Source organism: Aphelocoma coerulescens, chromosome 2, assembly GCF_041296385.1.
Source record: "Aphelocoma coerulescens isolate FSJ_1873_10779 chromosome 2, UR_Acoe_1.0, whole genome shotgun sequence".
NCBI classification, from domain to species: Eukaryota; Metazoa; Chordata; class Aves; order Passeriformes; family Corvidae; genus Aphelocoma; species Aphelocoma coerulescens.
In genome coordinates, this window is record NC_091015.1 from 75,400,982 (window position 1) to 75,428,586 (window position 27,605).

The following is a 27,605-nucleotide window of genomic DNA, read 5'->3' on the forward strand; positions in this document are numbered from 1 at the left end:
TGGTACGTACAGGTTCCGTAGATGAACCTTGCTCTTCAAGCTTTGTGGAAACCTAGCCCCAGCTAGGTTTCCACAAAGACACAAGCCCCAGTCAGGCCAGAACATTTTCACAATGGGTGTCATCTGATAGAACTCCCTTCCTAGGCTGTTTGTGGTAACCTCCTTTGGGTTAAGATTAGCCCAAAATGTGGAGTTAACATATGGTATAGGAGAGAAGTATACAATACATTCCTGATCACTAAAGTGTTCAAATGGTCTTTAATTAATGTCCATATGATAGAGGTCACCTTTCTCTTTGGATAAAGCTAAAGTGATTATTAAGACTGAGATACGGTTGGAAATACTTTTATTTCTGAGGGCTGCTGAAGGATTAGATAGCCTGTCACTAGTAGAATCAAATCAGCCACAGTTTGGGCATAAGATCATGAATCCAAGAGCTGGAGGCCTCTGTTTTTCATAGGTTATTCCACGCAAAAATAAAGGCTTGTGTTGACAGTGGACTGAATGCACTAGAGGAAGTTGCAAACGACAAGGTATCACTTCTCTGGGATTTAGGTAAGGATTCCTAGGAATCCTAAGGCCAGAAAATCATACCCTAGATTCTGTCAGGACCACCAAAGCAGAAAAAGGTCTGATGCTCGAAGGGATATAAGGTAAAACTGAGTTTTGAAGAGTTATCCTTCAATAGTGGGGGTTGTTTTCCTGTGATAGTGATACAGTTCAGAGATACAGTTCATACAATTCAGCTGGAGAACTGTATTTATTCCTGAATTTTACTGGGATTGCCATCTTAAATTGAGAGTGCTAATACAGTAGTAGAACAGTTGTAACATAGCTTACAGGATATATTTTGATCTGTTAATGGCCAGAGTCACTCCTGGTTTTACAAAAGAGGATATGTTAGCCTGTCAGAGTAGGTTGAAAACTGTACTGCAGATACTTTGAATCAGCAGTATGAACAAGGGCTGCACGACCTACCTAAATGCAAGGAATTTGTCTTTTGTTGAGACATAGATGTGGAAAGTTAGGGTTTTTTCTGAATCCTGGAAGACCTGCTGTTGCTGCTAGACCAAAAAGCTAGGTTTTGTGTTTGGGTCTGTCAAAGTCATTGGTCTTCCACTTGGGCTGAAAAAGGTGAACTCCTAAATACATCTGCAAGTAGTTCTGGGACAGCTGTGTGTTGCTTTTCTGGCCTTAATACAGGAGTTTGTGTAACGACTGCAAAGCCAGGCTAATTCACCCTTCCTGCAGACATCACAAGACACTCAGAAGTGCTGGGCACAGCAAAGGAAAGGAAATGTGATGGGGTGGACTACATCTGGTTTTAGGTGAAGTTCGTCTTTCAGGTCCACAGGAGTCTGAGAAGTTAAATGCACTCCTAAGTGGGCTGTGTGCTGCAGGGCTCCATTGAGCACTGACACCCTTAGCTGGGCTAGTATTTAAGTTCAGGTCACTGGGCCAGAGTTTAAAGTTACGATTAGCCCTCAGAACAGAAGTGGCTGGAGTGTCAGGTTTAACACAATGTTTCAGACCAACATGAGAGCCAAGCTGGAAGACATTTGGGGACAGAGCTAGATGTGTAACTGAATTCAGGTGAAGGTTAAGGGCTTGTCATAATATCAGTTGAAAAGCAACATTTATGTCTCATCCTGCTGGGGTTGCTAGATTTCACCTGAGTTAGGCTTAACATGTTAAATCAAATTTAATCTGGAGTGTCTGAAGGATCAAGTAGGGTTTAGTGACAGCGTGGCTTAGTATTGTATAAGCCATTAGAACTAGGAAAACTACTGATGAAAAAATCAAATGGAGCTAAGGTTAGATATGGGCAAGCAGGGCCTGAGGTTAGGGCTAAGTGCTCTCATTATGGTTAATGTTTGGTACTTGAGGGGCTGAAGAATTTTGTGAAAGTCTGTCCTGCAAATGATGCATTGCTTTTTCCTAAAGGAGAGAGCCTTCATAGGGAAAAACCTGGCAGACAGAGGAGGAAAGTGAAAGAGGAAGAAGAGACATACAGTACCTATCAAGACTTTGGGATGGCAAGGGGATGGTTTAGAAGTCTATACACATATGCACATCTGTCTTCCCCAATCTTTAACCTTCCTCCCATCCGACCGGTCTCCCGGTGAGTCTCCCTTCCCCCCAGCTCCCACAGTCCTCCATCTCTTCATGTCACACAGACATTCTTTTCTTTATGTTTCTCTTCATCCTTCCCAGTCCCAGCATTGGGCAGAGGCAGCAAGAGAAGAGAAAAACAAGGGAAACAGCTTTACCATTTTTTTTCATCTTGTGACCAAATGAACACCAAGAACCACAACCACCAGCACCACCACAATAAAAATGGATGTGTTGCAGCTTCGTAGTTTTGCTAGCCTGGAGAGAGCAGTAAGTGAAGGTTGCAGGGGTTTGACCACAAGCCTTCCGAGAGGGATCCAAGCATTTGAGGACCGCCAGCAACCAGAGAGCCTGCTCTGCCCGCGGGCTCTCTGGCCAGCCGGGCACCGCTGACCCCACGGGACCCTGTCTCCTGGCACTTGCTATTTGGAGCAAACCTGCCTCGAAGGGCACCGGACCTCCCCGAGGGGCACCTCTGAGGCCGCCCCTTGGCCTGGCGGCCCCGAGGCCCGGCTGCCGCCGCACGGGGGGCATCCAGCTGTTGCCAACAGCTGTGTGTCGGCCCCGGTTGCGCCGCGGCCGAGCGCGGGGTCCGCCCTGCCGCCGTCCCCGCCCCTGCGAGGAGGAGGAGGAACCGAGAGTGCCCGACCCGGTGGCTTTTAGGGGGAGAGGCCACTCAGTTGTTAGAGGCTGGGCCTTGCACTCCTCTTCCAGCTGCTGCTTCTGCTCGTTTCCAGCGCTACGGCCGCCAGGCTGGCTGCTGCCCGGCCTCCCCTCCTCCTTTTGCCGGTACCTAGCTCAAAACCGCCGGAGGCTGCGAGGCTCCGCTCTTGAAGGAGGAGGAAGCTGGGTCTGCAAAGGCAGAAGGGAATTGCATTGTAGCTGGGTGGCGGGGGGAAAACGGGGGGCGGGGGTAGAGAGGAGAAAAAAAAAATAAAAAGGAAAAAAAGAGCGGGGCTGAGTCTGGAAGCGGGTCTCGCCGCCCAGGACCCGCACGCCCCGGCGGCCACGCGTGGGTGCAGATCGCGGCGCGGCGCGCAGGGCTGGGCGGAAGATGCACACGACGCAGAAAGACACCACTTACACCAAGATCTTCGTCGGGGGCTTGCCCTACCACACCACCGACTCCAGCCTGCGCAAGTACTTCGAGGTCTTCGGGGACATCGAGGAGGCGGTGGTCATCACCGACCGGCAGACGGGCAAGTCCCGGGGATACGGCTTTGTAAGTGCCGGGGCGTGGGGCAGGGCGGGGGGTGGCGGGGCAGGTGGGCGGCTGCGGGGGGACATCGCGGGGAAAGTTCCGCGGGGGCCGCTGTGAGAGCTCGGGGGGGCGGGAGGGGGTGCCGGGCGTCCGGCTTTTTGCCTTTCTCTCTCTTTTTGTTTTTATTTTTCTCTCTCCCTGCTGGGGAGTTTGGATAGAGGCGGGGGGGGGGGGATTACTGAAAAAGGAGATTGAGGGGGGAATTGCCCAATTCCTCGCACGCCGCCAGCGCGCCTGTTGCTCGCTGATACGGCCGCTGCGGGGTTTATCTGCCGGCGGCGGAGCTCGGCCCGCGCCCTCCGCCCTGCGCCCGCCGCGGCTCCCGGCGCCCCGCTCCGCTCGGCGGGCGCGCCGGGGCCGGGGTCCGGACGGGGGCCCCTCGCCGCCCCGGCGCCGCCCGCGGGTACGGCCGGGTCGCTGCTGTGGGCGGGAGGCTTCTCCGTCCCCGGGGAAAGGGATCTAATGCGCGGCATCGCCCGTTAAGGTCACCATGGCTGACAGAGCTGCTGCTGAAAGGGCTTGTAAGGATCCCAACCCCATCATCGATGGCAGGAAAGCCAACGTGAACCTGGCGTACTTGGGTGCCAAGCCGCGGATAATGCAGCCAGGTGAGGAAGCGGCCCCGAATGGCTTCTCTGTCCGTACCTCAGGTTTCTGAAGAGAGTAAAACTTCAAAAAAGGTAGTGCTGCCCTCCACCTTCCTGAAGTACGCACACAGTTGGGCGTGCTTTCGTTTTGATTTTTAAATGCAGTGTGTAGTAACTTTCTGGCTATTTTGCACGTGTGCCTTATTTAAAAACAAAAGCGATCAGAGATAAAATAATCTGGAGTTCCCCAGGAAGACTTCCACAGCTCAAACACTTCATTGGTTATTCCTGCTGCTGGGAATGTGGTGGCGCTGACCATTTACAGTATCGTTGCAGGGTAAGATTGGCCTAGGAGTGAATTGCTTCCAATGTGTGCGGTCTTATTAATACAAACAATATTTTAATGCAAACTTCTCAAGCAGATGGGAACTACTTTGCAGATTTTAAAATGAAATGGCTCTTCCTAAGACCACATCTGAGACAATCTGATGTCCTAGCCACTTCCCAGACTGCTGCTTTGCAGCAAGAGTGAGAGGAGTGTGGAGTGTGTGCACGTTTGTGCTCTAAAGGAGGCCATTCTGAATTTCCCCTTGTTTAGCCTGATGAACACTTCTGTGAGTAAATAACTGCCTGCCAAGGAAAGACAGGGTTTATACTAGGGTGTTTGAAGAACAGAAATGAAGTTGGGATTTGACCCCCTGTGCTAAGTCCTCATGAGTAGGGGTGACTGAAATTTTATGTCTGTAGAAATTACACAAATACACAGATGAATGGAAAGTATAATCTAATCCTTCAGAGGCTAAAATTAGGGATCAGAATGGAGCACCAAGTAAACTGTGAACAAAAACCCTGTGCTTGTTTAGAAAAAGTCATTTTCCTAAACATCTCTAGGAAAAGTGTGTGCTTTACTGGTTTAAGTTCTCTGTGTGTGTGTGTGTATGGACTGATACATTTTGCTTTCTAATTTTTGGTTCTACAGCCTTTGAGATGTTGTTACTGCAGGCTGTTAGTTAAGGCTCTTACTCTGCGTTTTGTGTGTGTGCGTGTATGTGTATATATAGCATAAATAAGTGGCCAAAAACCACCCATACAGAGAACATGATGTGTTTTTGTTGGTAGGTTTTGCCTTTGGTGTCCAGCAGCTTCATCCAGCTCTCATACAGCGGCCTTTCGGGTAAGTCTGTTCAATGGGACCTCAAACAGGGGAGGAAAAAAATGGTTTTTTTTTAAAAAAAAAGGAAAGAAAAAGTATGATCGTTGAAGGCCTCTTGCAGTAGCATCCTTAAAGCTGGCCAGCAATGCTGAAGCTCTCAGATTTATAAATGTATACCTATAAATGCACTCACCTTGTTGGTCATGTTCTAAATGCCACAGCTGAGTCAAGTTGTGTGGGACATGGCCCTTCCGACTAAGCAGTCCAGTCCCACATGACCCTATGATAAAACAAGGAGGTATGACTTGATGCGAGATTGCTGTGCCCCATTTTTCTTTTTTCAGCTTGACTCAATGTTATTTATCTCTTTCTAATCTGACAGGGATCGTTTACAGTTAAGATAACTGATCAGAAGGATATGATGATAAGAGGTGGAATAGTTCTGTTTGGAATTAAACTCTGTAACCAGTAGACTCAAACACAAACAAGCTAAAATGGTGATTAACGATGCATGTATGTTTTTTCATATAGTCAATAGACCTCCGTGTGCTTTTTTTTTATTTATTACAGTAATGAAGTGGTGTTGATAGCTAAACTGTGTGCTTTTATTTAATTGAAAGAGCTGTAGTGAAAGTTTTTTGGGGGGGTTTTTTTAATTTTGGTTTTGTTGTTGAGGAGTGACTTTGCCATGGGGAGCAAAGGGCCTTTTTTTTTTCCTTGCTTTCAAGCTGTAGCCTGTGACTTTTTTAACCATATTTTGTAGTGAGTGCTAAATTGTGTGACTTCTTGATTTTTAAGTAAATCAACATATTGCTTGCATGTTCATAATTTTTGGGGGCGTTGTTCTTGGGAAGGGTGTGGAGCTCCTTATTAACGATGTGCGTCCATTTGGGCTTTCTAATTTGAGGGTTATTTTCTTCAATCTGTCTTTAATATGTAGTGCATTTCTCCTGAATTTGAGTATAAACTATTCCTAAGTGGATCTAACTCTTGCTTTTTATAGGCATATCATTAGGAGGTGAAGTCTGCTTTAAGCTTTCCATAGAGTGTCACTTCACTAATGCACACTGACTGAGAAACTTATTGTGAAATAGTGCATTTTGCTAACTAATGCATAAGCTAACAATAAAGTAGGGAAAATGTGTCACAAATGTATTTTGCTTATTTGATTAGAATAGCTTTAGAATATCATACCTATCTGTTATTAAGCAACAATAGCTTCTTGGTAATTTGATTTGACAGAATGGAAGGAAACAATTCCTATCCTGAAAACCACAGGAAAAAGTTTTCCAAGAAACTTCATGTAATTTTAAAAGAGCGTGTTAATTCTTCTGAGAGCAGGGAGTCTGTAAAAAACTTTTTTTACCTTCTTATGATTATGCTCCACTGTATTTTGCTTGCTTCTTTGAAGTGTGAGGAGATGAGAGTGTGTATGCGGTGATCAGTATATGATGCCTGCAATAACGTAGGCAGGAAGCGGAACACCTCGTCTCCAGAGCTGTTAAAACACTTGTGGAAAAGGGAACTACTGAATTCTGCAGGGATCAGCTGTGGAGAGACCGAATATTTGCTGAGCACAACAGAAAAGGAGGACCTGTGGCAGTCCCTTGCTTAAAGGACTGTGCAAATGTAGGAGTCTTTCTTGCTTTCCTTACCCAGAGCCAACTATAGATGACATGAACCATATTTAGGTCAGAGAAATCCTTCCAGCAAGAATAAGGTTGTATTTCTAATGCATTGCACATAAATCTGAAGAAGTGTTGGTTGCAGTCATGTATATATGAAATCGGTAATTTTATATCCTTGGCTCTTGCGTTTCTTTTACTGCGTGTAAACAATGGACATTACTAATCCTGCTTCCTTCTCAAAATTTCCAGTGACCTGTACCTTTATCTAAAGTATGTAGTTCAGATTAAGAAGAACAGCATTCATTAGGATGAATGAACATCTTCATTCACATCATTGACAGTAAGAGGACATGTTTCAGTGCTTATTTCAATCTCCTTCTGTTGAAGAGTTCACTCTTAGGAGGTTGCTGCATGGATTGCACTGAAATACATGGTCACCTTAAAGCTTTTTTCTTCCTGTGCAGTTGCACTTTGGAAATCCACTTCACTAATACGCTGTGTGAAACAGGTTGTAGTGGTGATTCACTCCAATACTCAGCTAATCCATACACAAAAGCTTTAAATGTTTTGTGGTTGAGTTTGGGGGTTTTTTCCTAACAGAGTGCAAATCAGTGAGGTGCTGCCATATTTTGGTACAGTCAGCTGTGTTTTGGAATCACAGAATCATAGAATGGCCTGGGTTGGAAGAGACCTTAAAAATCATGTTGTTCCAACCCCTGCCATGGACAGGGACACCTTTCCCTAGACCATGTTGCTCAGAGCTCCATCCAACCTGGCCTTGAACATTTTCAGAGACGGGGCATCCACCACATATGGTTTCCCCATAAAATAATTTGATTATGTTACATTACTTTTACCAAGAACATGCAGAAGTTCAATATTCTGATTTAAGTACAACACTGTTGTGGTGGAGGGAGACAGAAACTAGATTAACTTCAATGCATGATGCAATTAAAATGCAGGGAATGTTTTTTTATTCGGTGCTGCAGAGATCAGTTCATCCACCAAATAACATTTCTTCCTGCTTTTTACATTCAGCATCTATCTTACTGTTGGTGTGTTTCGTAGAAAGGTGTTTGATCACAGGACTGGTTATTTATACAGCATTGTTTTTAGGATTGTTTATTAAAATACTGTTTCTGAATTCAACAGGAATTTATGGAGGGGGAAGATGACTTTGCTTCCCAAGATAGCTTTCCTTGTTTTGCTAATGTAATTTGTTCTTTATTATTGGTGGGAAAATTTGGGGTTATACAAAGGTGTTGATGTAGGACGTAACTGTTGCGTGGAGATTTTTTTCTTTATTTTCTGTCTAAAACCTGTGCTTTGATCAAAATGAAAACATTCCCACTGTTTTCAGTAAGACCAGAATTAAATCCAAAGTTACTAAGTCCATTATCAAATGGTTAGCTGATACAACATGCTTGGTATTTTCCAAGAGTTAGGCAAATCTGCCTTTCTTAAGAGAGAAGGAAAAGCCCCCTCTTGAGTTTGTGATCAAAAGACCTGTATAATACTAGACTACAGATAGTCTGAAAAGAGGGAATGAAGCTGGAACAGTCAGAAGTTAGCCCGCTGTTATGTCCCCTTAGTGGTTATCAGATAAAAGGAAACATAGGAAGGGTCTTGTATGTTTAATGTTTATGTAACCTATTTCTGTTAAAAGGAAAGCTGTTCATTGGTGAAAATCTACTCTTCAATTACGCTTACAAAAGCAGACGATGCCATGCAAGGGCCAAAGCAAAACATTTTGTTTAAAGTTAAATACCTACTTTTGTGAGAATGTAATGCTGAGAGTTAAAGATGCATTATTAGTGCCGAATTTCTCTATGCCACAGCTCTCTGCATTAGTCTGAAAAGTCCCTTCTTTCCTTTGAAATTATCGTGCACTTTATTGTTGCCTATACGATTATTTTTGAGGTGTTTAGTTAAACATAAATCTTCTGTTACAACAACAAAGAAAGTCTTAAGGCACGTGGCAGGGATGTAGGTCATTGAATTTTGAGTATCTCAAAGCTACAGTTATTGCTAAAGCTAAATGCACCTTCTATTTTCCTTTATTGCAAAAGCATAAAACAGTAAATACACATTCCAAAATAAAAACTTCTGCCAGGAAAGAGAGCTTAAATCCTATGCATTTCTCACACTATCACTCTGAAAAGTAAAGCACCAGCTTTTATTTAAAATTAAGGATATTAAGGATTTGCAGCATAACTGGGAATTGCTTTTTCAGCTTTTGACCTGGCAGAGCATGAAAAGCAGTTGGGTTCTGAATGGCTGAGATCTTCATGTCCTGGCCTCTGCAGTAGGTAGAAATTTACTTTGGCCATATAAAGCCATTTTACTTGACTCAGAACAGTTGTAGCATGACAGATGATCAAAAATAGCCCCACTGCAGCTTATGCTGTCAATCATCATGTGTTAAATGGCATGGTGGAGAGGAGCCTGCACAGGGTTTATGTTTATTGTAGGGTAAGATGTGGCAAACAGATAATGTTTCGTAACTTCACCACCTGTTAGTTTCTTGGCTTAAATAAACCAAGTCACAAGAGCTTAAGTGGAAGCACATGTATCTTTCTGTCTTGTTCAAGGATATGGCCGAGTGTCCAAGTGTCTTCAAGAAAATCTTGGTAACGTCAGTTCAAGTCAACACAAGCAGCCTGATAAGCTTGCTTACTGTCTCTTCTGTTAGAATTATTCTCTTCCCTAAGTGCTGAATGTAAAGATTCCTTTGATGTGGTGTTAAATGGACTCTTCATGATGGAAAAGAGGCTCTCAATGACTTCAAATTTGTTTTTATACCTCTTTCCTTAAATGCTTAAGAAATACGGTATTATGTTTATTAGAATTGTACTTGGTTGGTGACCAATACAAAATGCTTGCTTATGCTCATGCATATGGAGAGCTCAGGTAATGATGTGTATTTAAATACACAGAGCCAGCTTAAGTATGCTTCAAATGCACTTCTGGCTAATCACTTCATAAATTAGGTGAGTGTTAAAAACCCAACTTATGGTTTCGTTTTATGTTTTCTTTCCCTTCCCAATCCTTCCCTATTTGTCACTTTTTTTTTTTGGTTACTGTTTTTTCATTTTTCCTTCCCACAATAGGAAATTAATTTCAGTGACATGTTGGGTTTTTATGATTGTGGTGTTCATGTCTTAAACACGGCAACTGAACATTTCTCTCTGCTAATACTCCTATTCAAGCAACTGAGCTCTTTTTTTCTGAAAAAGAAAACTAAGCTGTTTTAAAGTCTATCACTTATTTTAAACTATGTTTTGCTATGATTCCAGTTGACAGTGTCCCTTCTGATTGCAAACGTTTCCTTGTTGACCACTTAAGTACATCTTAAAGCTATTTTAAAAAACAAACAAACCCCAACAATCCCTTTTCTTGAAATCTTGAATTTGGAGAATAGAGGACACTTTTTAGCATTGCAATTTTTCTCTGTGCTTAAAAGGTTGGTGCAGCCTTTAGAGTTGTCTGTAAAGGTAAAGTTCAGTATGAAATAGTGAATTTGCACAAGAAGTTTTTCATGCATTTATAGAGATTCACTGGCTGGGAAGGAGTTGCATACATGAAGGACTTCTCTTTGGAAATTCAGATGCAAGACAGGGTTGTGAATGTAAAATGAGAATTATACAGAGTATTTTTTAAAAATCATATGATAAAATCCAACCATGAGATTAACATGTATGTACACTTGCGTGCTAAGACAATTATATGACCAGTTTTTAAAACTAAAGGGCTAAGTAAACAAGCCAAGAAAGCAAACTTTGTGACTTGGAGAAGATGGGAAAGTGTGTACTCATCCATTCAGAAAGGTTATTTCTTAAACTGTAAATTTGTGGGTTTTTTGCTTTTGTTAAGCACCAGATCTCTTTACACTTAATCTTATGCCCACCTCCCAAAAAACTCTATGCTGTATGTCTTGCATAGAAATAAACAAGCTGGCACAAAACAGGACATCAGTGACCTGATAATCAAACAGGTTTGACCCTTGTGTCCTTGCGAACTTTTATAAAAGTGTGATGCACATGTACTTAGGAGGCACTGTTATGGATTTTAATAGCATCTATGTAGCTTCCCCTCAATGGCCTCTTGTGACGGAGTGAGCTGCACTATCGTTCGTTTGGAAAGTGTGATTCTTGCTGTGTTTACCACACTTGTGAACTCTATTTAAACTCCTTTGTCGCCTGTGTTGGTTTTTTTTCTTATTTTTAATAAGGGTGACTGAGGTTGCAGAGAAATTAATGTGTGCTGAGTCTGCATAGCAACTTAAGTAGGGTTGCCACAATACGCGCTTAACACGCCTTCCTGGGAAGACTTGACATAAAGTCAGGGTTCAACCATTTTATTGCCTTATTGGCTGTTGTCAAACTCAGTATAGTGATGCTGTCACTAATGCTCAGTTACTAATAATAAAAGTATTGCAGGAAATAATTTTACTAAGAGTCAAGTAGTTAAGAGAGAAGCGGGGTAATAAAAGTGACTTACAGGTGATTTGAAAAACAAGTAGTGCAATTTTCCAGATGGAATAATCAAGCTTAATCCTTCAGAGTTGTCTTAAGACAGACATCAGTAATGTTGGTCCTTCTAAAGATTTGAATGGCATTAAAAATATCCTCAAGGAACACTGAACACCCTGACTTAACTCAGCTACAACGCTGCGCTTTGGAGTGATGCATCTCTTCGGGCCAGTGAACTGATAATTGGTCCATTGAGTCAAGTTATTGTGGCAACCCTATGCACATAACAACAACTAAATTGAGTTTGTTTTAGTTCGGAGTATGGATATGAGACTTAGGCACTGACTCGCGTACCAACTCTAACTCCCTCTCCCATCTTTCAACAGGATACCCGCTCACTATGTCTATCCACAGGCTTTTGTGCAGCCTGGAGTGGTAATTCCCCACGTGCAGCCCGCAGCAGCCGCTGCTTCCACCACACCCTACATCGACTACACCGGAGCGGCGTACGCGCAGTACTCGGCGGCGGCGGCTGCCTATGAGCAGTACCCGTACGCCGCCTCGCCGGCCGCCGCCGCCGGCTACGTGGCGGCCGGGGGCTACGGCTATGCCGTGCAGCAGCCCCTCACCGCAGCGGCGCCCGGCACGGCCGCAGCGGCCGCGGCGGCTTTCGGCCAGTACCAGCCCCAACAGCTGCAGACAGACCGCATGCAATAGCAGATGGACTCCTGAAGGAAGCTCGCGCTCTCTCTTCCTCTTCTCAGCCTTCCAGTATAAGTAGTTAACAGAGACAATTGATAGTAACTAAGGAGCTTTAAGGAAAGCGATGCTATTGCGAAACTAAAGATTTTTATTCCACTGTCTTCATACAGTATACATCCAAATCATGTTGGTAGAGGGGGAAGGGTAGTGCGGCATGTCTAGTTTCGAGTATCAAGCCAGAAGAAAATGGGGGGAAAAATACTGTACTGTCATGAAAGAGTGGCAGGAGTAGCAATGGGACTTCATATTTTCAAACAAACAAAAAAGAACCAAAAAAAAAGCAAAGATGTACTTTCTACAGTATCAGGGAAGCAAAACTGCCTTTTATAAGTAAGAAAATGGTATTTGAAAAGCTTGAACCAGGGAAAAAACTTGAGTCAGCAATATGTAACCTTTATCCATTTTAAGAGGAAACAAGCTTAAAGCACTGATTGTCCTTTCTAGCTTTCAGAAGTTGTGTTTGTGAGATGGGACCTTGTCACTGTCTCACTGACGGGCACCGAACAACCCAAGGAAGATGGCCGGCTAGTAAGATGGCGGACAGGCACCAAAGTTATTTTCTTCTCTGTCCTCTGGATGAGTGGGACTATGGAGCAAGTGATGTGGAAGTAAGGGGTGCAACAGCTGTAGAGACAATCAATAACACAGACAGTTCTGGACAGAACACATCACTCATGCTCATATGATGAGCTTGTCACATCCTAATCCCTCGCCCCATCCCGTTTCACTTTTGGGAAACTTTAACTGCTGGTGTCAGCTATTCTGATTCTAAAATAGGATCAGCCCTTTACTACAACAGCCTTCTCTTTCTATTTATTGCATCTATTCGTAACTTGTGAATAAAGGCAGGAAGGAGCCTAATGAATTAAAACCTTTTAAGAACTGTTTTAAGGGAATTTTCTTTTCTGAAACCATTTGTACAATTTTAATATCTATTTCAGGATTATATTTAAAATATTTATTAGCAAACATACAGTACACAAGGCGACTTTTTGTTACCAAGACTGCAGTTCTTGAAGGGTTAATGGTATGTGATTTATACTGTGCCTTAATTGTTATGCTATTTAAAAAGAAATATTTATTTTGAAAGTTTTACTATGCTGCGCTCTAAAGACAGCGACTTTAGATGTGACACTGTAAAATTATGTATTCATCTCATGGTATAAATTATTTAGTAGGCTTAGATGTAGCATATTAAATATTAACCTAATTAACTAAGGATGTTGACTTGGATTTATTTAAATTCAGTATGTGCACTGTATGAGAGTACTCTTAAATTAACACTTTTTTTTAGGTTTTTACATAAAATATTGCTAGTTCATTCTTTTTCCCTCTACTAGTTATTCATGTAGACTTCTCAAATACATTAGTGCCGTTTTCTCACTCATCTGTATGTAGACTGACTATTTTTCCCTTTGCTAGAAAATGCTGCTTTACATTGTCCTGTGAAACTACAATACTTGCAATTTTTATTCTTGACCGAAATGGAATTTAATATTTTACACTGTATTGGATTTTTTTATACTTGAACAATTTCATACAAGGGAAGACAGGATAGCATTTTTATGGACTTTATCCAATGTCACTGGATTTATTTGAAGTATTCTGAATACTAGCCAGTGTTACAATGTAGACATGACTCCTGTGCATATTATTTATTCAGTATGTATATTGCTTTACAGCATTTCAGATCTCTTCAGTCACTTGTATTAAACAATAAAAAAATGTTGTCTCATCCTGTCTAGTGTTGTTCTTGCCCAAATTGTCTTAGTTCTTGTTTAGTTAAAACTAGAGAGGCAACCTTTTATGTAGTTTTCCTGCTCTGTGGGGTGAATAGCTGCATATACACTGACTTCAGATGCACAGATTGATGGAACTGTATTACATGGAGGAAGTTCTGCAGAGGAGATGGAGAAGGTCCATTCTGAGGTTTATCATAAAATAATTCAGAATAGAAGGGACTGTGGGAGGTCTGAGGTCCCTTACGTGTTTGTCCAGTCAGGTCTTAAAAAATGCCCATATGGAGAACTGCACAACCCGTCTGGGTAATCTATTCCACTACCTAATTATTCCTGTTGTGTCGTTTTTTTCTCCCTTCTTTCTAACAAGCACCTCCCCTGCGTGTTACAGCCTTTGTCTCTCATTCTTTGGCAGAGAGCCCAGCCCTATCTTCTCGGTAACCTTCTCTTAGGAACTGGAAAATTGCTGTTCTCTTCCATAGGCTGAACAAACCCCAATGCCTCACCCTCTCCTCACAGTTCTCATGCTTCAACCTCCAGCCGTCCTGCTGACCCTCCAATGGAGTCGTTCAAAGCTGCCAGCAGCTGTCATGTACTGGGAGCCTCTAGACTGGACCCACTATGCCAGCTGTGGTCTAATGAGTGCTGAGTAAAATGGAATAATCAATCTCCTTGATCTGCCATCTGTGCTCCTGTTGATAGTCTGATGCACTTTCACTGCTGCCAGAGTTTACCACTGACTCCTGTTCAGCCTGCCCCACGCCTCCCATGTCCTTTTCAGCAAAGTAGCTAACTAAGCCATGGGGGTTAGTCCATCTGAGATAAAGAACTCTCTGTTTGTCCTGACTGAACTTCATGATGTTCCTGTTGGCCTAGTCCTCTGGCAAGTGTAAATCTCTCTGAATGGCAGGCCTGATCTCTAGCATATCAAGTACACTCTCCATTAAGTATAATCAGTCCACAGACCTGACAGTACTGCATCCTATCTCTTCCTCCAAGTCATTGATAAAGATACCAGACCAGCCAGACCCCAAAGAAACTCCACTGTAACCAGTGGAGACAGAGCATAAGCCCTTTTGACCAATGATTCAGTTAGCTTTTTGCCTAGCTATCCATTATTGGGATAAAAGGATTCTGTGGGAGACTACATGGAAAGCCTTGCTAAACTCAAGGTAGATGACATTGTCTGGTTTTGCCTCTTCAACCGATAAAGTCACCTCATCACAAGAGACAATTAAATTGGTCTGGCATGATTTACTCTTGTGAATCCATGCTGGCTGTTCCAAATCACCACATTCTCCTTCATGTGCCTGGAAACTTCTGCCAAGATTGCTCACTCCATGATTGTTCAGTATTTCCCTGCATGCCCTTTCTGAAGATGGGTGCATCATCTGCCTTTCTGCAGTCACAGAAGACTTCCCCAATCTCCATGACCTTTTAGTGACGATAGTAAGCAGCCTCAGAATGACAACATCCTTGGGTGCAGCCCATCAGGTTTATGTGGATTGAGCTTCCTCAAGAGGTGCCTGAATCAATCCCCTGCCATACCTGGAAGTTTTTATGGTCCTTGAACCCTTCCTACAAGCAAAGTGGTGTTACTAAAAACCTGAAGATCAGGACACCTTTTTGCATATAGTGATTGAAGTGGGAAGCAGTGAAGTAGCTGCCCCGATGCTGTTGATGATGGATTTGTAATCTTTTGGACTACTTAACATTTCAGTGTCAGTCCAAGACACTAACAACCAAAAGGAGTTGCTACCTGATGTCTGAAAGAAGACTGTGAAATGCATGGCAGTCTTAGCTAGTTCTTAGAGGAACGGGAGGATGTTCATATAATCTTCATACTGAAGTTCACCACTGCAGCTGTCACTCTTACTGTGACTTCAGCAGAAGCACAGGCTTGACTGCAGAATTCAAGCTGCTCTTTCATCCACAGAAAGGGTCTTTTTCCTCTGCGAAAGAGGGGAGTAGGGAAATCGAAGTGATAGAAAAGATTTTTTTCCTGGTCTTGGGATCAGACTTCATTTCACCATGGACGGTTATGAAACTCCAGAACTGGAACACTCATTAACATCCTGGCCTGATGCTGTCATGGTTCTTAATAAATGCTTTGAGCCTGGCTGCTGAGAAGTGTTGCTGAACTGCCTTTTGCAATCTGACCTTAAGATCTGCGACCTTGCAGAACGCACTGTAGTGCTCTTTCTGCTAAGAAGCATGTAAACACCCAGCAGGCAGGTGAGTAGAAAACAATAAATGCCATTTTCTACTCTGTTCTTCTATTTTCCTTACCCTGGTCTTGTTCCAAGGGACTTGCCTGCAAGACATGGTATCAAGTAGGAATCAAAACCAGAAGTCCCTCAGAGAGAAAGGCAGAGCACACTGATAGCACACTAATTGCAATTTGATAAGGGATGAAGGAAGCATCTTTTCCCTACTGATGGACACCCCTGACAATGTCCTTGGGCCTTCCCCTGCCTCGGTCTGGAGGTGACAGCACCCCCAGGGAGGGGTGTGAAGGGGGATGCTTGCTGCCCTGGAGGGGTCTATGTTGTGGTAAGCCACTATGGGAACAGGATAAAAGTTTATGACTCAGCTTATAAAGGTCAATTGCATGCTGGCTCTAACTTGACAGAAGAAATAATGTCAGCAAAAATGTAAATGTGTGAGCTCCACTACCAAACTTAGCTTTGGGCACACAACATGAACACTAATAATTGTTTTGATAAATGAGTAGCTGAACAGACCTTTGTACATAAAATACACCTCAGTAGCACCTCACATATATGAAATGCCAACAGTTCACATTACTAGGACCAAAATAAAATAACTGAGAAATAGCAGCACATAATTAGGAAATACGTGAATACTCAGAAAAAATGTTAGCATTTTACTTGAGAGATGGCATATATGCAAGAAATTGCTCACAGTACAATTTCCAGTTGAGTTTCCAAAATCTTAAGAAGAGTTTCTATACTGAAAAGGGACCAGTGCTGAGTTTCTTGCAGAGGGAGGGAGAAGTTGAAACTAGGAAACATTGCTAAGGAATGTGTAGATTAAAAAAGGTGTAATACCTTGAAAGGTTACATTGATGACCTGGCTGCTAGAATTGCAGTTTTTCCTAGTATATTTATTTTCCTGTTAACTAGTGAACATAACTTGGCATTGCTAGACTTCATTGGTTCTAATTTTTCTTGGATTTTTCAAACACACAGAAGGACTACACTAGGATGAAAATAATGATGCAACCACTCGAAGCACCTCTTAGTCTTGTTCATCAGATGCTTACCCATTTTAAACTGAGCAATTCCCTAGCTGTGCTCAAACCCTTATGTGAAAAATCATTCTATTTTGAACCTATGTTTTGTTCTAAACAGCCTGCATATGTTCAAAAATAACATGGTTATGTGTGAATTTACAAAATGCTTACTATGACTGATGATTGGGCTTGGAGGCTTGTTTGCAGATACTTTTATCCCTCCAAAGTGCAGGGTAAAATGATGAGAAAAAACAGTAAGTTTGACATAGTGTCAAACAATAAGGAGAAAACTACAGCCATGACAGCATTCAAACATGCAGATGTGCACATAGAACAATTATGAGCTTTTCTCAACATAAAGTAAATTAGATCTGGAATGTTTCCCAATTCCATGTGCCAATTTTGCTGAGATAAGCCATGAATTTGGGCTAGCTTGCACTATCATTATTTTTGACCTAAACAGTCTGGGGATAGGGAGGAACCCACCAAAGTCTGTTTTATCACCAAACATCTGAAAGATGGTATCCAAATTAATTGGTGACAGTTCTCTGACATACATATAATCCTTAGCTTAGTATGCTCACATTAATCTTTGGACCAGACTTCATTGTGCCTCCTGCTTCTTTTCTGTTCTCTACATGTGACTATTGTGGGTGATGTGTTCCCCACTCCTTTACAGGGCAAGGGCTCTTGCAGTTGCCCAGTCACTTCCTTCTTAAGACTCAAACTAGGTAAAATAAGAAAACCCCATTGTCTTTCACCTCAAAATTTACAAAATATGCAAAAGTCTTTATAAAAGAGCTCTTTCTATCTGCAGCTCACCTTCTTCTGAATTTCATGACTCCATTTGAACCTGAGCAAAAGATGTTAAAATACCAAAACTGACAGAGGTAGGTCATAAGCAAAGCTCAGTGAACCCATCACCTGTCATTAGGCTAGGTTAAAAGAGTTTTTTCATTGCACTTGCAAGGACATGAATCAATTGTCTTCAACACACTTGAAGAACAGAAAGCATTTTTATCCAGTAATGCAGGTAAGGGATTTTGCCACCCTGCGAAAAACTTGGAATTTGTTGTTGTTGTTTGGATTTGTACTGATGACAAAAACAAGCTAAAGTTTAAAACCCTGCCGTAAACAAAACTGTCTCCCAGAAAAATAAAATTGGGTAATTTAAAAAACATTTTAGATTATTAAACCCCCCTATTTTTAAAAATCATAAATTGCTTAAAAGCAAAATGTCCCTGCACTTAGAAGTAACAGAGTAGATTGTTTTTGTTTTTTCCTGACAAGAACCAGTAGAATTGAACGGCTTTCAAAAAACACACCACTGCATTTTCCAACTGCTTCAAAGGGAAGACTGATTCCTTGCTCAAGGCTGTGGATACTATGATGTTGCCAAAAATTGAGATTCCCTGGCTACTTGTTGAAACCGCTGGAATTCATCTCCTAATCTGATCACTGGTAATATTTCTGAATGAAGACAGAAATAATGGAAATCTAGAGGAAAACCTTGTTTTCACTGAGGGCAGTTGGACAGTTTGGGAATCACAGAATCAGGTAGGTTAGGTAAAAAATTTTAAGATCATCAAGTTTAACCATACTGTTTTATGCAGACAAGTAAACATGGGGAAGAGCAACCCAAGCATAACAAAGCTGAACCACAAGTTTTTTTCATATAATGGCCAAAGGTTTTAATCAACAGTCTCGATTAAAATGTAATTTCTTCATCACAATAGCAATGAAGGACCTTAAAAGTGGGCTGCTCTCTTTGTCCAGTATGCTCTCTACCTAGCCTTGGAAGATGGACATTAGCACACTGCACATTGGAAGTAGCACAATTAGTGGAATAAGGAATGTTTGCAATTTCTTTTTCAATATATGGTTATGGAGTAGTGTGCATTCTTTTATATAGATTTATGTTATGAGCACTATTCAAGGAAAATCTGTTCTTCATTAACCAAGGCTAAGGCATCACAGTATGTAAGTTTATGCATCAATCTTTCTTGATTTTCATCAGTATTGGCTTTTTCTCCATTAGAGAACTGCTTTATCAACTAAACTCTTCTCTCATTTTCTGTAAAGTGAATCCTTTCACTAACCTGAATGCCATCATCATTTATACTCATTTTTATGTAAGAGAACATAAAGAGATCTCTAGGCTTTATTCTTCCGTAAATGTCATCAGTTCCATGTACACTACTGTGTCTTGAAACTGGTTTTCCTCTGACCTTATCCAGAAGGGCTATTTTCCTGTCTACTCTAACAACACCTGGGATCTTGCCAAAAGAAATCAGAATCTAACATACAGTTCTGAGAATAGCAGCTGAGTGTGAAAACAGAAGCATGCCCACCAGCCTTCAGAGGGCTGGAGTCAGCGGGGAGCTGCCTGTGATGTGGCTGCAGTAGCTCAGCTGAACGAGCACCTGAGAAGGGCACACCATGGCTGAAAGGCTTTCTTTGCGTGGATGCATCAGTTTAGCTTAGTTAAGGTTAGTCAAAGAGCAAAGAAAGCAGCACTGTAGCATCTTTCTGGGGAAGAAGGTCTTGATGCCCACTAGAACTTCAAGAATGAAGCTGTCTTCAAAGATCTTGTGTTTTGTCTTCAATATAATGCAAACTGTAGGGAGCGCCTTGGCCTGATCCTGACAACAGCAGTGGTGCTTGCCAGCAGTCCTCTAAGAATACAGGTTGGCGGAGATACAAACAGTGTGTGGAGGAGCCTCAAGGAATCCAGCTTTCCTAAATGTGGGGAATGGCAGTATTAGGCAGAAGCAGGCACTGTCTCTATTGAATTTAAGATACAGTTTATTTGAAATGTGGCTGCACTGTATTAATGATCCCTTGTTTCAGCAGGACAGCTGGGATGCTTACTGCCACAGCCATTGCTGCAGAGAGAATAGAATAGCAAGCTTTGGGCACAATCAAGATGAGCTTGATATCCAGCCAGGGCCCAGACTGAAAACAGAACTGCATGAATATGCCCTGAGAGAACTGCAGGAGACCAGAGAGTTTTGCTCCAAAGGGGTAAAAAGCACAGTCTGCTTGGTGGTGGTGAAAGTGCTACTAATTGCAAACATGAGAAGATTTTAATGGATTCTCAACATTTATTGTGGTGTTTAATGTGATTATGAGGATGGTATGATTGTCTGGAGATTAAAAACTAAGAGGAGATACTCCAGGTCTTAACTGGCTGAGAACAAGGGTAGTTACTGCCCATTTGTTGACCCCTGAGGGCAAAATCATAAATATGCCAACATGAAAAGAAATTGTTTCTTGGTGTGATGTTCTTCAATCTAAGCAGGTTTACCTGCAAAGTCTGAGGTTCTGTCAGTCATACAGGCAAAAGATCTAATGATACTGACTTTTAATTCTGCATTTAGCAATGATCTCAAGAAAAGAACTATTTAACTGCACTCTCACTTATCCTGGTATTCAGAAGATTATTGGTGTTTGCAGACTATTTGTTCCAGAGAACAACTCATGAAGGCCTTGTTGTTGAGCAGAGCAAGCTGCATGTAAACCCTTCAAGCAGCTCTGTGTTCTACCAGTCACTGACTGGCTCTCAAATTTGTAGAATGGGAACAACTCTTAACACTTGTGTGGGTTTAGTGGAAGAACAATTCTGCTGTTCAATTTGATGTGCTAGAAAGACAAAAAAGGCAGGAACGTGTTCACGTTTGTGATGAATTTTGGGTCCTCTTCAGATAATGACTTGGTGTAGAGGAGTGGAAAAAGAAACATTTAAGTGATGCTCAGTTTATTTCCCAGAAATTGAAGCAAATCATCAGTGGTGAACTTTCACATGCTGCTCTCGTTCTTGAGGAGTGGTAGAAAGCACCTCATCTTGGCATTGTTAGAGAAACAGTAAGTTTTGAGTAAGATCACTCAAAGAGCAGAATGTGGGGGAGCCATGCCAACTACAAAATGGAAGTATCGTAATCCATTTAAATGGAGCTGCCTAAGCACATAAAATTTAGATTTCACAGCCGCTTGTCTGGATAAACAGGTTCATGATCCTGCTGTAGGAGGTCCTGCAAATTCAGTCTCTCCACCACTGCCTCATTTTAATTAAAAATATAGCTGACCAGACCATTTTTCCTTCTGTACCTGGAATCCTTCTTTCTCAAGATCTACAGCTATGTGACCCTGGGCAGCTTTCCTGGGGGGAAATTCTCATAAGTCACAAGGTGGTGCAAGCCACTGACAAAGACCTTCTTAAGCTCCAGGCTGGAAAGCAGGATGTGCAGAAGGCAGTTATTTCAACTACCAAAAGCAATGCATTGAAAAAGCATAGCTGGACAGTGCCTCCCCCATTATTTCTCAAATCCACTATCACTTCTTTCCAGATATGCCCACCTGCACTCAGTTCTCAAATTTCTTTTTTTTTTTTTACAGCAGAGGCCATCTCTATTTGCACCAGAATGGAGAATAATGAATTGCCTAGTCTGCTTCTAATAATGGAGAAAATAAGAAAAGGAAGATGAAATGCCTTATTCCAAGAGAATAATTTACACAAGCATAAAACATGCAACACTACATCTTACATACAGAATTCCTTGCAAGTTTATGCTTTGTTTAATTGTTCCTGTTAGAGGTATATAATGTCAAAGGCTTCCAAAACAACAGATCTTATTTTAAAAGATACATTCAAAGGCTTTCAGGTGACTGAAAATTTAATTTAAATGCTTTCTTTGAAAACAATTAATTTGCACCATTAACATGTTTTTTCACTCAGTCCAAGTATTTTTCTCTTTGCCAGACAAGCATAACTTTCCATAACTGGAAAAGGGAAAGTGCTTCCTGTGCTTTCTATCTCATTTAGTATTTTATCGGATGGGATTGTAATCCTTTGACCTGAAACTATTATTTTATTTAATTAAAATTTTAGTATAATGTGCATAATGAATTATATTTCAACAGTAATAAGTGGTAATAATTCAGATGTCTTTAAAAAAGGCTCATTCTAGTATATTTTAATATGCAGTTTTATACTCTCTCTCCCTTTCAATTTGCTCTATTATTTTATTATTCTGTGAGTCTATTTTCATGCCCTCCAAAACTGCTGCTGCTCTTCCTGGACACAACAGTATGATTCAGGCAGCATGAAAGATATCAAGAATTTGATGCCTGATTATGGCTTTGTTGTTGTAAAATAATTATTAACTATCTCCATTCTCTTTCACTTGCTTTGCATCCTTCTCTCACTCTGCTATTTTTTCTTCTCTCAGGCTTCAAGCTGAGACTATGCTCTCTAACATTTTCTAGTTCATTGGAGGTCATTAGCAAACAGCTTCAGAGAAGCTAGACAGCATGCTTGCTCTTTTCATGTTGCTGTATTTCAGTTTTTGATGGGACAGAATCTATTAAGATCTTCTCCTGCACTCTTTTTCTCACATGAGCTCTTTGTTCCTTATGATCTATGGGGAGAAAGTACACACATACTGTCTCTTGCTTTCACAGCTGAAAATAGCAGACACAGTTTCAAAGGTAAAGAACATGCTATTGTATCAGATATGGGCATATATCTTTACATCAGTGATGCACACACCTAGACTAGATTCAAATATGTGATCAGATACAAGTAAATTATAAATTATATGTATGGTAAAACACATACAAAAATAAACTTGCAAGTGTAATGCATAAAACCTTGGAAATCTGTGTATTTTTTGAGCTTACTTTCAAAAGTCACCATGTTCTCACTTCAAACTTGGTTTAGACCCTGCCACACTCTAGAGGCAACTCATCAGACCCTTCAAGCCTGCCAACTCCTCCAGCTAGACCTCTGTAATACAAAGCTATCTAAATCTTACAGGTCCTACCCAAAATGACACTTGGACCTATTAAAATCAACTGCTACCTGTGCATTTCCTTCACAGAAAATGATGTTGCACCAAGAGGTTTTCATATTCAGAATAATAGGCAGGGAAAGTCTTAGTAAGGTGAAGAAATAGAAAAATGAGCAGTTAAAATATTGGCCTAACAGACTACAAACAAGTGAAAAGTACTGTTCAGAAGTACTGATTTTCTGTGGAAAAAACAACCAAGAATCAGAAGGTCAAGAGGAAGAAGAGGCAGCAGAAAAGGCCACCTGCAGATTCTGCAGAAAGATATGTGAAAACAAGAGGAACTTAGGAGAGCAGAGAGGAAAAAAAAACCCAAGTAATTCATTTACTGATTCAATAGTTAGCAGAATTTGCATATCCATCCCTGTTTCAGAGGCTTTGAAATTTTGTTTTTCTCCAGCTGTTTTTCTTATCATTTTGGCATGTTTTCTCATCACATGCAGCCATTTAGCTCTCAGATGCTCTCACTAACAGACTACTGGCATCTTTCAGCTGCTCCCAGGCCTTCCCTTTTAAATCTCCCAGCTGCCTCTCTTACCCCTCATAACACGACTGGCCTACCCAATTTTTAAAAAATTGTTTCCAGCTGCCACATTTGGTGCTCTGGATAGTTTCCATTCTCTCCCCCAGAATATGGTATTTTGGAGTGTTTCTGTGGGCTGACGGGATGACAGCAGATTTCTAAAGCCTATTTCCACCCTAATAGGAATCTCATCTGAGTCCTTTTGAGATTTTCATGCACCAAACTGAAATTTTTATTTTTTGCTGTTGGCGAATGCTGGGAAGCTGAGAGGAGGAGGAGAGCATGGTGCTAAATCACCAAAGTGGTAAAAATACAATGATCTATGACCAGAAAATCAAATCTCACCTCTTGCTGTTTCACAGATCTCATGTATCTTAGTTCTCTCTTCTCGTAGAACCTGTCCAATCTCCCACACTGTATGCAACATCTCTGGAATTTAGAAGAAATTTCAGGTCATTTCAGCTCACAATTTGGAATCACAAGCCCAACAGCATCCCAAATCCTTACGCTACTCCTGCAGACTGCAGCCTCTGGAACTGACATGGAAAAGGCTCTATGTGTATTTAAAAAACATATTTGGTACATGTGAATCCTTTGACTTTCATGGTCAAGAAAAAAAATTTATACACAGATTCCTCTTAACTGTGTAAGAGACTGTTTAGACACACCTGGTGGTGATTATCATGCATTCTTTTGCACTTTAAAAAGCAGGTAGTGCTTTCATGTAGAATGGTTTGTAAAATTTTGTCCCAAACTTGTATGGTTATAGGGAACTCTAACTGCCATCTAATTAAATTTGCTCAAAATTTCAAAGCTATTTGTCTTCCCTTTTTTCCATATTTGGGCAAAAGTAAAATGAAATCTGGTCATGTGAGGCACTTAGAAATTATGGAATCCTAACTGGATTTTAGCAATGCCATTTGAATAAACATGCTTGAACTTTCAGAAAATAATGATAATTTTAAAAATCCCAAAGATCTTATCTGCATATCATTTAAGTTTCTATGTAATTCCCTCAGGGCTGTTCCTTTTTATTCAAGACCTTTTCTTATCCAGATAGAAGCTCAGATTTAGCCACAGGAGAGGCCTGGGTGAAGAATCTTCTGTGCAACAGGTGCCCTCTATACCCAGATGAGCCAGGACAAAATGTGTTGGCTTCCAGCACTTGTTTTGAAATAGGTCATGAACTCAGAAAATCCATTTATAAACATTGTTCCAGGCTGTAGAACAAGGCACATGTTTGGAGGTGTCTGAGAAAGGAATCCTCCTCTACCACTGCGGAGAAAGGATCCTCTGCTCATCTTCTTCCATTCTCCTCTCTGAAACTCGTAGCACAGTGCCACAGTTTAATCCTAACTGGCGACTAACCAGCCAAAACCAGGACACACAGGAAGAGGAAAAGGAATTCTGGATCTGTGTGCTCATTCTAACATTGTAAAAGGGAGAAAGGAACTTTATCATGAGGCCTTGAAAAACAAGAGGAGCTTGCAGCTTGATTTTAAGAACCAGTTAGGTCACTACACTGGTCAGGAAAGAAGCAACCACAGAATTGGCAGGTTCAAGTAGAGGAGAGGCCGGAAGAGAGGTTTTTTGACAGAATCACAGACATTTTCCTGCTGCCTGAAAACAGTTTTCCTCATAAAGGTCTAGTGGTCTTCTCCACAGCACAGTGAAATTATGGAGAGCTCTCCAGATACCTTCAGACGACTTTGTGTTGGGTCTTGTCTTCAGATTTGATGGTTTTAATAAAGTGCATTAACAGACTTTTTTTAAACACTTGTAAAGTCACAAGAGCTGTGAGATCTTTGCAAGACATAAAATTGTTACCAGACATAAGAACAAAAATCCCAGGTTCCTTCCCAGTTTGGTTTTTAATGCTTGCAAAATGCTTCTCTAGTACAAAGAGAAGGAATTTGCAAGTCAGATCATGAAATATAGGAGAACCAAATTCCACAATGAACTAGGCCATCATCTAGCACACATAGTTCTCCATTTTCCTGCCAAGTACTATCAATACTCTAAGAAGAACCCTATCAATAAGAAATGTTATTATTTAGAATAGACAAAGTTGGGGTTGCCTAGTTCCAAAGAAACCAAATATGCTGACCGTGACACAGCACTCTGAACTTTCCACATGAGATCACTAGATATCTTTGACAGTGAGAAATGAGAATGGGATTACATATTCAGTATACAAAACACAGAATCACTTTCTATATCTAGGTTGCACCGTTAAATGACAAGAATGTGTTTAAGTACTTTCCTTCTTAAAAAAACCCAACAAAAAAAAATTCAAATAGCGTATACATCCTCCTGTTCCTGTCATTAATTAGACAAGCACTAGCAGATAATGCCAAATCCTATGATTCTCTATCTTACATTTTATCAGCACTGAATACTGTAGTCTGGTGCAAAGCACAAAAATGGAAAAAATTGAGAGTCATTTCCACAGGCTTAACTTTACTCCAGAAAAAATCTCCCTAGTCCTGCTCTGTGGTCAAGAGACACATAGATCCTTTGAATTACTGTCAGAAGGCATCTCTTTCTCCTGCTTGTAAAAAAATGCAAGGGGGACTAGCTCATCTAAGGTAAAGCTTTGCTTCTGTAGTGTTATTTTCTCTATGTAAAAGGTTTTCTGCTGGTTTTTTTGTTTTTCAAATAGAAATATAAGACAGGGATTGCCTAGCTTTGTCTTTCTGATTAATACTCAATTAAATCCTAAAGACAGTTCCTAGAGACATCATAAAAGCAACACAAAACCACAACAAATTATGAATGTATTTTATCAACAGCAACTCTACTGTTAACTCACTATCAGCTTGATAGACCCTTAACTGTGATATCAAAAAGTGGTGTCTCCAGTACACAGTTCTTTATAGAAAAAAAAAAAGTCAAAATGGAAGGAACATACAGCACCACACTTTTCATCATTTGAAACAAAGTTTTCTCTGGAAGAAAATCATTATACCAGAATTCTGTAAGTGTGTGGTCCAATTAAATGTTCTTTTATGAGAGCAAATGGAAGGACACAGTGATCTCCAAGTGCTTGGAGAGAACTGTATTTTTGATTTGGTTATTCTCAAATCTTCTAGTAAATCTAGTGTCAGCATCTAGTTAATAGAGCTGACACAGTGGGGATGCTGCACAATGTTTACATTACATGTGATATGTATTTCCATGTAGCTTTTGCAAATGAACATTTGTAATTCTCTAAAAGCCAGACTGTAAGTTAAGAACAGATGCCACAGATTTGAATCCCTATCATCAGATAGTAAGGTATGAAAGAATGAATCAAATATAGTAAAAAATATCACATAATTGCATATTGAATTTATCTCACGTATGCTGTGGAATACCAAACATTCATGTAACACATTTACTTTAAGCATACAACATATTTTTTTTAGATATTGGTTATTTTCTTTTGATCAACAAATTATTTTACTGCTGACACAAAGTTTACGGTTTTTCCTTACACAGATACAGCCAAACACAGTCGGGTAAAAGTCAGAAGTCTTTTCTATGCAGCCTTTTCCTCGACATTTCTATGTTGTTTTGTTGCTCAGTGTGTCGGCTGTGTTTGATCACTTTTGCTCACTGCGGTGTGAACACACATGCATCTGTATGTGGACTGAGAGCCAGACAACATGTGGAACCCCAAAGATGTGCTTGCCAGGTAACTAGCACAGGTGGGATGGTACAAAGCTGCAAACACAAATACCTCAGATGACTGTGTGCATGAATTTCAAATAAACTCTGTGTCTATGGGCCAGGTTTTGTCCTTGTGTAGCTTTCCCCAAGTTTATCTTATGACATTCTGTTGTGGCTGTTGTTAAAAACAAACAAACAAACCCAAACAAAAACCCTGCTAGAAAAAGGAAGCTTTTTTTTTTTTTTAAACATTAAAAAGAGAAGGGGGGATTATACAACTTATTTCAAAATATTTGAGCTGGAGTTGTTGTGGTTTGAATGGCCATTTCTACCTAGCCAAGACAGTGAATAAATACCATGTGTCTATTTGTTAAATGACTTCTCTTCAAACAAAAGAAGGTAGCAGACATTTTATGAATAAGTAGTCATAGCAAACCCATAACTTTAAAAAGATGGGCTAAGAAGCTGTGAAAAAGTGTAAAAAGCTGTGTCATATAAGCAAAATTATAATAGAAAATTTCATTTCTTCACACAGCTGCATCAGAATTTCAGAACTGATCGGGGACATGCTATAAAATCCAACATTCCCTCAATGACTGAAACAGTGATTGTATA

General features: G+C 41.0%; 1 protein-coding gene across 2 annotated transcripts; it reads left to right on the plus strand.

Annotated features, from left to right (window-relative positions):
- The first annotated feature begins 3,014 nt into the window (after positions 1-3,014).
- Positions 3,015-13,710, plus strand: RBM24 (RNA binding motif protein 24). Of its 2 annotated transcripts, XM_069008062.1 has the most exons (5): positions 3,015-3,334; positions 3,858-3,981; positions 5,080-5,134; positions 10,684-10,735; positions 11,600-11,839. In XM_069008062.1, exons 1-5 carry the CDS (start codon positions 3,167-3,169, stop codon positions 11,753-11,755), a joined length of 555 nt encoding a protein of 184 aa, XP_068864163.1. In that variant the 5' UTR covers positions 3,015-3,166; the 3' UTR covers positions 11,756-11,839. The 2 variants fall into 2 exon arrangements, with proteins under 2 accessions (XP_068864163.1, XP_068864162.1); XM_069008061.1 differs by lacking the exon at positions 10,684-10,735 and having other exon boundaries at positions 3,018-3,334; positions 11,600-13,710.
- Positions 13,711-27,605: the final 13,895 nt, after the last annotated feature.

Coding starts and splice junctions, on each gene's coding strand:
- RBM24 (XM_069008061.1), top strand. CDS start 3,167: ATGCACACGACGCAGAAAGACACCACTTACACCAAGATCTTCGTCGGG. Junction 3,982..5,079: donor GCCGCGGATAATGCAGCCAG/GTGAGGAAGCGG, acceptor TTTTGTTGGTAG/GTTTTGCCTTTGGTGTCCAG. Junction 5,135..11,599: donor CTCATACAGCGGCCTTTCGG/GTAAGTCTGTTC, acceptor ATCTTTCAACAG/GATACCCGCTCACTATGTCT.